Consider the following 14109-nt stretch of genomic DNA (forward strand, 5'->3'; position numbering starts at 1 on the left):
CAGGTCATAGTGTTACCCAAGAGGAAAAGAGGAAAATATCCTCATCGCAGCATAAGATGGCGTTTAACACTGGTTACAAGAGAATAAACAAAAAAATTCATTTAAGCTTACCCCTCTGCCATTTTTGCTACATTAATGCCAGGTACTGTACCTCCAAAAAGATTATCACACGCACTAAATGATCGATCAGCCTGGAAATGATGCCTCATTCGCCATCCCAATAACTAATAAAAAGAAATAGTGTGCAACAGACATACTATTCAATTTCAGTTTTAACAAGTTGTGTTAGCAGTTCGTCCGACACACGCGCAACTTTTCGCGGGAAACGACTGAGGGTGTGTGGACAAAGCATTTCCGTCCAGCTGACCGGAATTAAAGGGCAGCCACTCGTGCTACCAAGGAGTTCAGCGAAGTCCGTGTCTGGAGCTCGTCCTAGCCCGAGTACTACACCTAAGTCGGGTTCTGCGGTGGATAAGAGACAGACCGCATTAGATGCCAATCCACCTGATATATCTGCGGTGGCGCCCACTGAAACGGATACGGCTCGTGCAGCCAACAATGTGGTAGCAGCCGCAGATGAAACATTTTCCCCGGACAGAAAAGTAGACTCTGGTGTGGAACCGGGACCCAAAAGATTGATTACCCTGGCCCGAATCAAGTCGCCTGGTCGATAGCATTGAGCAGGTTCGGCTTGGTCTCGCTGGGTAGCTCTGATGTCCTCCCTACGAAGCATGCCACGAAACGGACCAGCAAGAGGAATATTCCCGACTGCCACGACATCGCATCGTACTATACGACGAGAAAGACTGGAAACCTGAAGAATAAGCAATAAATATCGGTATGAGCGCCAGTCGAACAAACTTGAATGACAAGAAGACAGGATGGTTCTAGGGAAATCACCTGGGAGAATAATCGTTCAGCTGTAACACCCTTTCGGTGCCTAGCTGACATGCCACCCGAAGCAAGCACGAGGGCTGGGGTACTGCCAGGTTGCCCAAGCCTAGACAGGGGAAGTCGAGATGCAGAGGTGAGGTTCGAACCACGGACCCCCCGATCAGTAAATTCGCGCTCTAACCACTGAGCCATCTCGCCCCCTACCTGGGGGAGTACGCTCATAGCATTGAATAATAGCTGTCAAAGACTGCAAACAGTAGCAGCACACGCAAGCAAAGTCAAGTTAGTGTGGCAGGGATGTTGTACATTACGAAAGTAGCTAGTTGAAATGCCATGGAAAGTGCTAATAATACACGACTCAAATACAGAGCTTGGGATAGCTCATGGATTAGGGCTCCAGCTTGCGTACCGGATGGTCCAAGGTTGGAACCCAACCCCAGCATCTCGACTGCTCCTGTCTAGACTTGGGAAACCTGGCAGTATCCTAGTTCTCGTACCTCCTTCCGTTGGCATGGTTGTTAGGCACCGAAAGGGTCCTACAGCTGAACGCTACTCTTTTGTGATTGATATGCCTACTTGGAGTAACAAGTAAACTGGCAACAGATAAGGATTTAGAGAGACGGAAGAACTCATCCAGGTTCCCACACCGGCTTTTCCGTAAACGGTGTGAAACTACGCGAAGACAAAAGTAAAAAGCCATCGCAAAACATCAGGTTTTACCCTCCCTGGATTCGTGCCACTTCTCACCGGCCGTCTAAAAGAATTACGACATTCAGTTTGCAAGGGACGCTCGGTGATGACGAAACAAAGCTGTAACTCACTAAGATCCCCAACAAAAGGGTTCGTCACCCCATCGACATCTTGTGTGATCAATCAACGAGAAACATAACGACTATTGGTGACAACCATCAACAAAACCAAATGATTGCAACACTAGACAGTAGATAAGAATAGAACGGAGACTGACAGACTGTGAGGATTATAGTAAGATAATTACCTCTCGTCATCAACAATCACCACCATCAGAGACAGCATCATTGTGGACAGTGCCGTAAAAACACGAAGTTTATATGATAATATTTAAAGCTTTACATTGAAAAGGAGAATGAGGCAACTGGTGCTAGCCTATAACAAGCAGCCCGAGGTGCCTACAACTGCAAGCGCTCAATCAGAAAATCTGGAAAGAAAATGACAGCATGAATGCCACTGACATCAAGCACAGAGAGAGCACAAGGATTCCATCCTGGGAAGCGGACGGTACCAAGCCACCTAAACTCTTCGTAGTCTCTTTTATACCCGTCTGTTAAGTCTCAGTTTGCATGGCACAGGTGAAAATGAAACTACCACGGATCCGCTGAGTAATATCACCGGGAATGATTGAAAAATAATTAATTGACCCCGACGCGACTGGCTACTGATTCACTCTCACGTGCTCGCTTTCCGCGACTTGAAAACAGTATATTCATTTAAATCTCACACCTCGTGTCATGCCCCTTTATGATTGTTTTCGGGGATGAAAAAAGCTTGTGTGGTCGTTGTACCATGGGCACTCACCTTAGAGGGATGTGTCGACTAAAAACAGTGTGGAGACAGGCTGGTGGTTTTGAGTATCCCTTTTATTCCAGCTTATTTGGATCGGTTGTCATGCCAATACCATTTACTAATATTTCCTGCCACTCTTACCTCAAAATAACTTTGGAAGCCTATCCGCATTTCCAATCCTATCCTATAAAATGTGAAAAAGTTTCTATTCGCCCGATCCTACAGCGGCTGACCCTTCAGAGTGCCCAAAAACACATCATCAGTGGATGGACTTATCTACTCGCTCATTACGTTACGCCAAATAATTTAAAAGGAGCATCATCCAAACTCCTAACACGTTTATTGTGCTGAAATTCCAAGTGCGAATGTTGCTGGATGTGAGGTGGAGAGGGTGAAGGCGAGAAGGGCGAGGAGAGTAAAAGCGAGTACAATTAGCAGTGTCGCGATCGCTCCGCACTTATTTCTGACCAACAAGCAATCAGGAAAACTAGAAAGACGGTGATGTGTGGGAACATGGACAGCTCGAATGCTTTTGGCCAGGATCCAGTTCATCTGTTTGCCGAGCATTGCCAGTTAGCTGGTAGACGCTTCGTTGCCCAACCATTTACAATGTCTGATTGCATGGTGACAAAATGCTAGCGAGCTAACTGCATGGTGGACAGATCCACTACCGCCTGATAAACAAATAAAACTGGAGAGCTACTAAGAGATTCGGCCATTAACTGAAATCGCGAAAACGAATGACAAGTGATTGTAACAAGTTCGGTAATTGGTGCACAACAACCACGCGCATAAATCATTGCTGTTTACGTTACATTTGCTGAATCCCATAGGCTATCACCACAGACGCCGGACTGGAGAAATGGGACAGTATCATTTACCAGTCAATTTCACTTGCTCGAGGTCGTAACATCCGAACCGATCAAGATGCGACAGAACTTAGTCGAAAACAATACTTTGCGCTATGTTCATTCTTGCTTTTTAACATTTACTGATACCTCTGACGTCACGAAGAGATTGGACCTTACAGTGGTGTGACGGTTTGCGCACCTGAGCCATCCATTGAGCTATACTGGAGAATGTCACCGCGACACTCACAGGGTGGTCAATGGTTACAGGTCTGACGAACACAGCCTCCTGGTCCTCCACAGTGGGGGTTGGAACATTGTGGCAACTCGTTCTGGAAAAAGTGAAATGCACTTGCATCTCCAACCAAACACCGCTGCCCTGCGATTAGGCTTAGGAGCCAAAGGCTTTGGTTGAGGAATTTAATCGTCCTCCTGTCCAAGTGTGGGTGCACTGGCAGTATTCCAGCCCATGTACAACAATGATACCTACGTCTAACAATAGACTCATGCCACATCTGCCGTCGTGTGGTAACATCGGCCGGATCGCCTTACTCGCTGCATACAGCAAGGCGGGTAAGCAAAAACAGGCTACTATTGACGCCTCCCTTCTTTCTCTTTCACAACCTTTTTCTTCCCCCTATTCCCACCCCATTATTAATTCTCCCTTTGTAGGCGCAGCACTTAGGACTGATCACTCCGTTCGTCTTGCATCGGTTTTGCATGCAGCATCTGCTCGTCAAATGGCGCCGACATCTTCCGAGATCATCAAATCAATCTTCAGGCCTAGACGCCAGTTTATCTGGCCGCCCTCAATGTCCGCACTCTGAAGCAAGCAAGTCAACAAGCTTCCCATGATCCCACACTGAACTCGATTGACATTGATGTGTGCTGTGCCTCAGAAACACGAATTCAATATGCAAACACACTGAGCCCATGAGTCTCCACTCGCTTCCGGCTACATACCTCTGATGGTCCAGAAGATGCTGCGGCGGGATGCACAGGGGTTGATGTCGTTCTAAATCACCGGGCGGAAAAATGCTTGCTTGACTGGATACCCGTTGATAGTCGTCTCTATGCGGCAACGTCTGTGAAGGTGTCTCACAAGCGGGAAGTTAATGGATTTTTGTTCATCGTGTCATGTTGCGGTGAGTAAAAAACTCAGATATCGTGGTGGTTGCCGGAGATCTGAATGCACAAGTGAGCAGGCTTGCCGCAAATAAAACTAAATTAGGTGGTCAATGGGAAATAAACTCAGTACGTGCGGAGAGTGGTAAAAGCTCGCGCCAGTTGTGTGCTGACCGCAGGCCGTTTTTATGTACTGCCAGCCGAAGTCGTCTGGCCACACGGTGCCCTCCAACGGCGGGACGGCTATGAACTCGAATTGGTCACACTGTCATCAGTTACCTACGGCGCGGATCAACAACTAAGTGCCAGTGGTCTTGGAACACATTTGTGGATTCCGACCACGGACTTAACCGGATTCGCACCCTCCTTCGTTTTCAGGGCCGCGTAAGGAGAACCGATTGCTCGGAAATTGAGAGATTCGCAGATCCGGATGTCAGACGAATTTACCAGAATCGTCCCCTGGAGTCGCTTCCAACTGCTCCCCAGCAAACGTGAATACATACTGAGACGGCATCAACAACTCTTTGCACAGTGCTGAGAGTTTTGCTCATGGCATGGCACGACCAGACCCACTCAAACGCTAAATATCAGACCAAACAGTGGCACTGCTTAGGTCTCGAAGAACTATCTCCGCCAGTCCCTAACATAATTTGGTACGACGAACAATCAAGCGTCAAGTGAAAGTAACCGTGAAGTCTGGTGGACTCTGAAGGCTGAGGAAATGGAAGAGGCCCAAAAAGCCGTGAATAACTAAGGATTATTTCAGTTGATCCACGCGACCGGCTCTCGGAAATCGCCTATGGGGGAAACTATCAAGAATCGAATTCCACTTGCATTGCTCGAAGATGGGGATGGAGTCTTCAGTCAGCGCTTGTCTGATCCGTTTACTGGCATTTTGGAAAGGGAGACTGCCCCAGACAATTGGAGAGAGTCGGATATTGTGCCCATTTTCAAAAAAAGGAGTTCGTATAGAGTGTGGTAACTACCGGGGGATCAACTTGACCCCGGTTGTAACGACATAAATGGTTCTACTTGTGCATCGTTGCCCTATGGTGGCTCGTGAAACAGACTCGAGACCGGGATTTCGGCAATGACCACATATTCACAGTACTTCAGAAGATAGAACGTCATGCATAAAAACGACTCACAATTTTTAGTGCTCCTGGAATCCCAAGGCACATTCGACTAAGTCTACCTATCTGTTCTCCTTCATACGCTTGTGCATCAAGGAATGGCCCGGAACATTGTAAACATAATAAGGTATTTGTAGTATCAGACTTCCGGATGTATAAAAGTACACAGGAAGCTCTCCAAAACCTCCCGTACCCAAAGTGCTGTCCGTCAGGGATACCCACTCATTCCGTCCATTTTAAATTCCGTGATCAATGAAATAATGAGACAAACGCTGCACGGTCTTCAAAGCCCTGGTGTTCAAACAGCCTGCGACAAAAACCTTCCGACCGACGACATCATCGCCGAACAGGCTACTCGCAATCCAGGGATATGCAATCGATGTTGTGGAGCGTTTTACGTATCTTGGAAGTTGTAGTAGTTCTGACTGAAGTGTAACAAATGAAGACAATACATAAATATGCAAGGTTCGAATCGCGCTGGCTAATTTGAGACACCTATGGCGGCAAAGCAGTATATCCCTGAATCTCAAGGGACGTGTGTATCAAACTACAGTACGGCTGTTTTGTTGCATGACCGTGAGACTTGGCCTGCTCGAGTAGCGGAAATGAGATGTCTTCGAATGTTCGACAACTGTTGTCTCAGGACCATAGCCCGTGCAGATTGGCGTCGGGGAATCCCTAGCGAGGCTATCATAAAGTGCGTTCTCGATTGTACAACGGGACTTCCATTGTGTGCCCAGCACCAGAAGCTGCGTTTGATAGGCCATGTATTGCGTATGCCGAACCCTTTACCGAAGAGAGTGCTGTTTTACGTGGCTAACACGGAGTGACGGAAGCAGAGAGATGGCCAACCCTTGACCTGGCAGAGGAGTATGAGAGATTACGAAACGTTGTGGTGCTGTTAGTGCTACTCGCCTACCAGGATGGGGACCGTATCATCCCCACTACGCCTGGTTGGAGCGCTGCAGGATATGGCTGCTAACCGATGTCAATGGCGTTCGTATTGTCAGTTTCTAACCAGATTGATTGAATGAGTGTCTGGAGGTGTATGCACCTCGGAATGATCGTGGTAAGCTAGCACTAAGTCCCTTCCCCATCCACTTTTATTCTTTTAGTTCCAGAGTAAGGCCTTCCAAATAAATCAGGGTTGTACGGCAGCGAAGCATCAGTGTTCGGAATTGATGTTATGCTGTCGTCGATGATGATGAACGGTGTCCTTTAAGTGAATCACACGTTGACACAGTTGCAGACTTGCTGGATTATTTATAAAGTAGTTTTGCTTCACTCCAGCCACAATGAGTACCACCCACAACCAGAACTTAGATTTCCAGAAAGAGTGCCGAACATAAGATGAGCGGGGTAAAAACAGCTACACTACAATGAACTGAAGTCACTTTCTTTTTTTGTCATTCCGTCTTCTAAAATCATGATTTTGACATTTTAGCTTCATCAAGCAGTATCACTTGGCCCCATACTTATTTTGCGAAAAGTATTTGTGGCTTAAGCAGAATGCAAGCATAGTTTCCAGGCAACACAATACTCATTCCACGGGAGTGCTCACCCCTTGGGCGAGCCAAATCTGTCGCTCTAGAGAGGGCAGTCGCTATGACGTGGTTTCTAGCATGTTCCTCAGTTCATTTCTGTGTAAATAATCCTTTTGTGGCATACCGCTCTACTGTGTATTCCCCATCTCCATCAACTGTCATCGAGAAGCCGTAATCAGCTTTTAAGACGACCAAAAATGCTAGTCGATTTCCTTAACATTCAACAGAGAAAAGCTTTTTGTCTTCATTTTACTTCAACAGAAATAAGGGGTCTTCATTTCAGTGTTGTACAACAATACTTCGAGACTATTAGATCAGCAAATAGTGCGCTCGATCCCTGGAGCTCACAGAGGGGCAGTTATGCTGCACGGACTATAAAATCAGCAGAACACTCGAAATATTTAACAACCAACAGGACGTTGAACTGGATGTAGAGCTGTTTCGAACTTTTTCCTGTCATCGATGGGGTTGAGACATCCTTTATGGGTAGCGAATTTATATCAGCGACATATCCGGCTGGTCCTTTGCACAATACTCTTCTGCAACATCCTTAGTTCCTGATAATTTCACCCCATATGAGTTGGTGGCAAACGAAATAAAATGTTTGTGGGCTAGTCACAGCCAAATTTCCCGTCTATCATGATCCATCTGGTTGGTTTGGTGACACCAGTCATGTACATCAGTATATGAACTAAAATAATAGCTCATTGACCGTATTTTACTGAACACGGAGACTTCTGTTGCGCGATATCTCGGAGTTCATGCAAATGAAGCACAAACTGGGATCGATACAGTTTTGCAACCGGTGCTAGTTTTGCACATGAGCGGGTTTTAAATATTCACAGTTCATGCACAAGTATCAGTTTACATGCATGTGTTGCGACATCATTTGGTAGATGTAACAAAACTAGGAACTTCTGCACGAAACCAAGCAAGTACGCGAGGTTTTTGTTCGAATCATGAGTTGCACAAGTGGTTTCTGTTGGGGCTGAAGGAGTCGGTTTTCATCGCAATGGGAATTTAGAAAGTTCTATCTAAAACTCCGTTAACGGGGAAAGCGGGTGACAGGTTGGACAGTTCTAGAGAGGGAAGGCCACGTAAAGACGGTACTTTATACATCGTAAGCTATGTGGATGTAGAAGGAACAGCTCTGTTACTGGATTGTTTATGACAAAACACGGATGATCGGAAAAATGTAAATAAATTTCACCAACCTTGGCCAGAACAATTGCACCGGCATATGGGACAACACCCGGGGTTTTCAGTGGCACGAGCTCTACTACGGTCTAGGAGAATAAAATTTGCGAGAATCAACATTACCACACCATCTGAGGTACACCGCTTGGTGCGCCCCATGCAACTGGCTCTTATTTGGCCACCCGATATGTGTGTGAACGGCCCACATCTATGTCTGTCATCCTTCTGCACAATAGAGTCGCCTAAGAAGGTCTTGTGGGAATCCGATACAACATACCTGGGAAGAAAATATCCTGGCGTTTGTCAAACATTGTTCTGTTACTTATCTGCATGAATAAAGAGAAAAAAACTATGACTCAAGTAAAACGCAAAAGCCGTGAAGAAAAGGCATTTTACAGGTGACACTTATTGTGCACCATAGCCAGTTCGTTGGCTGACCATTGGTCGACAGGTACAAAAGGCACGGTAAATGCAGCGACAGCTAGGGACTAGATGCTACAAGTTGTACTATTTCAGTCATAAGATGCACAGAAGTATTCAGATTGAAGAGCCAATTGTCAAGACCCGAAGGAAAAACCGAGATTTAGTAACATAGCATTCAAGTTCCAATCGTCACATGACCCTCCTGAATGATGGCAAGTTCACCAAAGGTCCACAGCCTATAACAGCAACTGAACTGATTCCTTCAGCATCATGTGTGCGAACAATATCGAAGGAATAGGGAACGATGCCAGAAATGGCGATCTTTTGTGGTCTATAATGCTACTGTCATTAATTGAAATCGCTAAATCTTAAAGATGACTCTGTTGATAAACACTACTTAAAGTGCCACCGTTTCACACAGCAAGGTAGGGGCTGGTTGCTCCTCGCTGTTTTCTACGGAAAGATTGATCAAAAGGATCCTGTGGACCCGAACCCAGATACGTGTTCCCGTCTGCGTACTCGATGAAATAATCACAGTTAACACTCGCTACAGCGCATCATTGGGGCACAAGCGTTCCGGTGCGTCTGCGGAGAACAACGAACTACATCAACTACGAAGGACCTACAGGCTGTATACGAAGAGCAACACCTAAGAAGCACGTACATGTTGTACAGTCGCTTCAGCTACCTAAATTCCACCCAATGGTGGTGAAGGTAGTGTGGGCAAGGAGACGTGAAACTGAAAGTGTTATCCTTGAACTGTTAATCCAAGGTGAGATGGACCAAGTGGCTAGAGCGCGAATTTGTGACCGGAGGGTTCGTGGTTGAAACCCGACCTCTGCCTCTCGATTTCTCCTGTCTAGGCTTCGGCAACCTGGCAGTATCCCAGCCCTCGTGCTTCCTTCGTGTGGCATCGCAGCTAGGCCCCGAAAAGGTGCTGCAGCTGAGCGATTTGGGGGGCGAGATGGCCTAAGCGGTTAGAGCGCGGATTTACTGACCGGAAGGTCCGTGGTTCGAACCCGACCTCTGCCTCTCGACTCCCCTGTCTAGGCTTGGGCAACCTGGCAGTATCCCAGCCCTCGTGCAACCTTCGAGTGGCATGGCAGCTCATCATCATCATCAAAGACAGCAACATCAGTGCTGCCACTGATGCTTCACTGCATGGCAGTTAGGCACCGAAAGGGTGCTAAAGCTGGACCGTTTAATCCCATGGTAATGGTGCGACCGACAGGGATAGTTATGCACGATGGCCAGTAGCGTGGATGCATGTGCAACGCTGTGCATTTGGGCCGCCTATCAGTGTAAGCAACTAAGGATGTGCTCCGTTTTGGAGTCCCAATCTGGGGCGCCAAATACCAAAGCGACTGAGATCGCTATCCATAGTAAGCCCAATCCGCTAAATAAATCAAACCCGTTCAGCTGTGACACCCTTTAAGTGTCTAGCTGTCATGCCACCCGAAGGAAGCATGAGGATTGGGATGCTTCAACACTGCCCAAGCTCAGACATAAGTCGAGATGCAGAAGTCGAGTTCGAAACAAGGGCCTTCTGCTCAGTAAATTCATGATCTAACCACTGGGCTATCTCGCCCCTAATCCGGCCTAATCCCCTACCAAGTCCCGAATCCAATATAGTAATGATTAACAATGATACCGGTGATGGAGGCGGTATTGCATAACTAGTATAACACTAGTGGAAGAAAACATACTGATGAAGAGCGAAAAGCACAGGCGGGAACTACGTTTGAAAACATGATAGCTCGATGAAGACAATCAAGAATCCAGTGCTAACCCCTTAGATCGGCTCTGAGATAAGCACGATTCAGGATTGAATGGACAAGACACAACCGGTGAAGTTGACCTAACATCCTCACCCAACAAGGGTTGAGCATACGATGGACAAACCTTACCCAGGGAGTTTGATTAGGAAGTGACAAACCGATTAAGTACTACTTTTAACCATGTGAAAAGAGAATAACGTGGAAGGCGCAAAGATCCAACTGCGTTCAGTCTGATAGGAAACACCCTCAGTGCGCGTTGCCACTTCATGGTCTGTCACGCAAGAACTTTCCGCCAAAAAAGAGTTCGAGTGGAAAATAGTAGACGGTGATTGGGCATGCGCTACACAAAATCTAGCCAGGTTTAATTGATCTGCTACTCTGGTCATCATCATCATCATCACCATCACCATCGACAGCATGACATCAGTGTTCAACACCGATGCTTCACTGCCGTACCTGTACTCTGGTAATTCTGAGGTATTACCAGGCACTCTATTGTGCGGAATTTAGTGAAGAGTAAGTTGTAGCCAGCGAACGGACGATATGCTGCGAAGGCACTGATGATCGAATGTCTGGAGATGCCGAAGGTTTTCGGAATCTGCCAACTATAAAGACGGCGCCCACAATTAGCTCATACACACGATCCTTTCGCATTCGTGTAAATCGATTCTGGTGCCAGCACAGTGGCTGTTGATGCCGCTGTCAGCATGTCACCAGTTGATAAACTTAGGCCTCTCAACCCAATGTTTCACAAGTGGGGCAATGGAACACCGGTGTGTAAAAGGCTACAGTACGGGCTATTTTGTTGCACAGCCGTGAGGCATAGGCGGTGCGAGCAGTCAAAATGAGGCATCTTCACGGCTTCAGCAACCGCTACCTCATAACCATAGCTATTGCTGTCAGTGAATACGTAGAGAATTAAGTAGAAAGCGGGCCTTCGGCTGTGAAATGGGACTTCCATCGAAGTATTTGTACAGCACCAGAAGCTGCTTTGGTTAGGCCCTGTATTGTGCATACCGAATAATCGATTGCCGAACAGTGCTCTTCCCCCTGCACGATTCGGATTGGCGCAAGCTGACAGGTGGCCAACGTTTAACCTAGCAGAGGGGCATGAAGGCGACTAGAAGTCTGGGTGTTGCCGATGCGACTCGCTTTCTAGGATAGCATCCGCGTAGTCTCCATTGCGCACGGTTGAAGGCGCTGCAAATGTATGGAGGTGTAGACAGCTCGAGATTATTGTAGTATGCTGGAACTAAGTTTCTTCCCCATCCACCTTTATTCTCTTCCTTAACCATAAATAAATTGTGGCCGTACAGCGGCAAAAACTCGGTGCTGAACATTGATGTTATGTTGTCCATGATGACGAGGTGATGAGATCGGGTAGTGAAATGATACAGTGTTCACCGGAGACTCCAATGTCTAACAGGGGTAGAATTCCGTCTTCCATAAAAAAGAACGTACTCGTCCGTATTTATAGGCTGGAGGTGCTGGAATATACGACAAGCGTCAGTGACGTAAGCAGCGAACTTAAGGCATCCGAATCATTTGTCCTAGAGACGTTAACCGACCAGTGCATCATCCCATTCATAGTTTGAAAAGCATGAGGCAGTGAACACATGTTGGTTAGGGAAAGACCCTGTCACCCCAAGATGCTACTTAACGTGAATCTAACTGATATCCACTGATATGAACGAAAAAGGGCATGCTTTTGAATACTCGAGATGATCGGTTCAGCCAACCACAGGCTCACGCTTCATACACCGAGGGTCTATGAAACCTCGGCCATGATCTACAGTTGGGTGGTGCTGATGCCAATACCTCACTCAAAATTGCTCGTTGTTTCCCCGCGTACAAACTGCACCCGTGCGATAAATACCTCGTTTCTAAACGTATAGTTGCACATGGTCACTGTGTGTGTATCAAAGATCTGTGTCAACAACACTCACATCACATGCATGAAGAAAACAAGTCCCCGGGCTTACATTGAAAAATGTGACACCTTAGGCAAAGACGGAGCGCAACTGGAACAAGCGCTTGAAAAAGCTGTTGTAGTACACGTAAAACATTACATTTGTTATTAAAATTCTACGGAGCCTTTCATGAATTCCTCAAAGGTCACAAAAATGAAAAATCGAAGTTATAGTAATAGTGCTATTCGTTGGGTGGGGCGGTTTTCGGAAGCGGAGTTGAGAAAGTAAGGGTCAGTGTCCAATTTCCGTCTGGTGCAGCGCTGTGATGGCAAAAAACCTAGGGCCATAAGTGCTGGGTCATAAGACCGGGCTTCTTGCCAGCCCAGCGTCAAGTGCTCCCATTATTCGAAGGCCTGGACCCAACAGCCAATCACGATTCAGTCTGCTGAACGCTGCTTGCCACTGTGATGTCAAAAAGGCTCTCCAATTTCCAGAATGTTTTCACTGCATACACTCTAGATACCATGTCCCGTACGTGCACTTTTGACCCAGCTTGGACGCTTATATCACTTTATATGCCCCCTGGGTGCTTCTGTTGAAAACGCCAGCTGGGGAGGATCTTACCGAGAATAGGTCGACGGACTTCCATTTTTACATGACCTATGGTCCGTACGTATGAATGACTTGATTCAGTCAGGACTTTGTAGAATAGTAGGTCACTCCGGGGGGATTCGTCATTGCCAGGTGATCTTGTTACTGTCCGCGCGTCCGGTCCAATTTATGAGTGCTTCGTCTGTCTGCGCTACCATTCGAGCAATTTGCCAACATGGCTCTGGACGGCCTTTGGTTGTCTCAAGGGCTAGTAGATAACGAAACAGTGCAGAAGACGCCTACAAGAGGCGTTCTGTTCACCACTCTCAGACACTGGCTCGCAGCACCCTCTATCCTGTCTAAAGTTGTGGAATTCGTACATGCAGACGATCCAACGGCGCACGTGGAAGAGTACGGTCTACCGTCTGGCGCCGGACAACGTTCTGGAAAGTAGGACAGATGGTCGTCAAACCTGTCACATGCACGGGGAAACCGTACCGGGGAACCGAACCGAGGGCTAGATGTCCATGTCATTTCTGTGAACTTACGGGATCATTCGGGGCCATCATGCATTGTATTTTGCTTCGATTGCTGATGTCCTGAGGTACCGGCGGCCAACTGCATCAGTGTTTCTGCGGGTACTTTGTGAAACGTCCGGTACATGTTTGCATAAGTGTGGCGTTCTCCAAGTAAAGTGTTTCATCAGCAGGGATACCGAAGGGTTTGGCGCTTCATCCCTGTCGTTTGTCGATCTCCATCGGTGTAATTCCTTAAAAAACCAGCAACCATCTTTTAGTAGCCCAAGTCAGTATTATAATGCCGAATGTTTATACTATCGTTCGTTTTATATCCTAAAGCAGGCGAATAGCCACATCCTTCCTATTGTTCGACTAGCGGACATGATATATCGTACATCGACTGCAATACATACACGACGCCTTTGGCGTTTCGCTCAAGCGAATTTTTAGCAATTTTGCCAGCTTGTATTGAACTGCATCCGGAGCACACCGCACAAGTTTCGGGCTCCTGATGCGAAAAGTAAATCGTCTGTTTGGGATAACACGCCCAATCCGTACATTTACGAATGTAAGCAATGTAGGATGGCGGCGGATCTGTATTCCAAA

The 14109-nt window shown here is 47.0% G+C and overlaps 1 protein-coding gene across 1 annotated transcript; it reads right to left on the reverse strand.

Annotated features, from left to right (window-relative positions):
• Nucleotides 1-248: 248 nt before the first annotated feature.
• Nucleotides 249-8615, reverse strand: T265_14189 (hypothetical protein; the record flags this gene model as incomplete). Its single annotated transcript, XM_009172450.1, has 7 exons — nucleotides 249-814; nucleotides 862-1098; nucleotides 3535-3616; nucleotides 4248-4369; nucleotides 8301-8372; nucleotides 8407-8525; nucleotides 8561-8615. The coding sequence occupies 7 exons, from the start codon at nucleotides 8613-8615 to the stop codon at nucleotides 257-259; spliced, it is 1245 nt and encodes a 414-aa protein (XP_009170714.1).
• Between the last annotated feature and the right edge of the window lie 5494 nt (nucleotides 8616-14109).

Source organism: Opisthorchis viverrini (assembly GCF_000715545.1).
Source record: "Opisthorchis viverrini unplaced genomic scaffold opera_v5_155, whole genome shotgun sequence".
NCBI lineage: Eukaryota > Metazoa > Platyhelminthes > Trematoda > Opisthorchiida > Opisthorchiidae > Opisthorchis > Opisthorchis viverrini.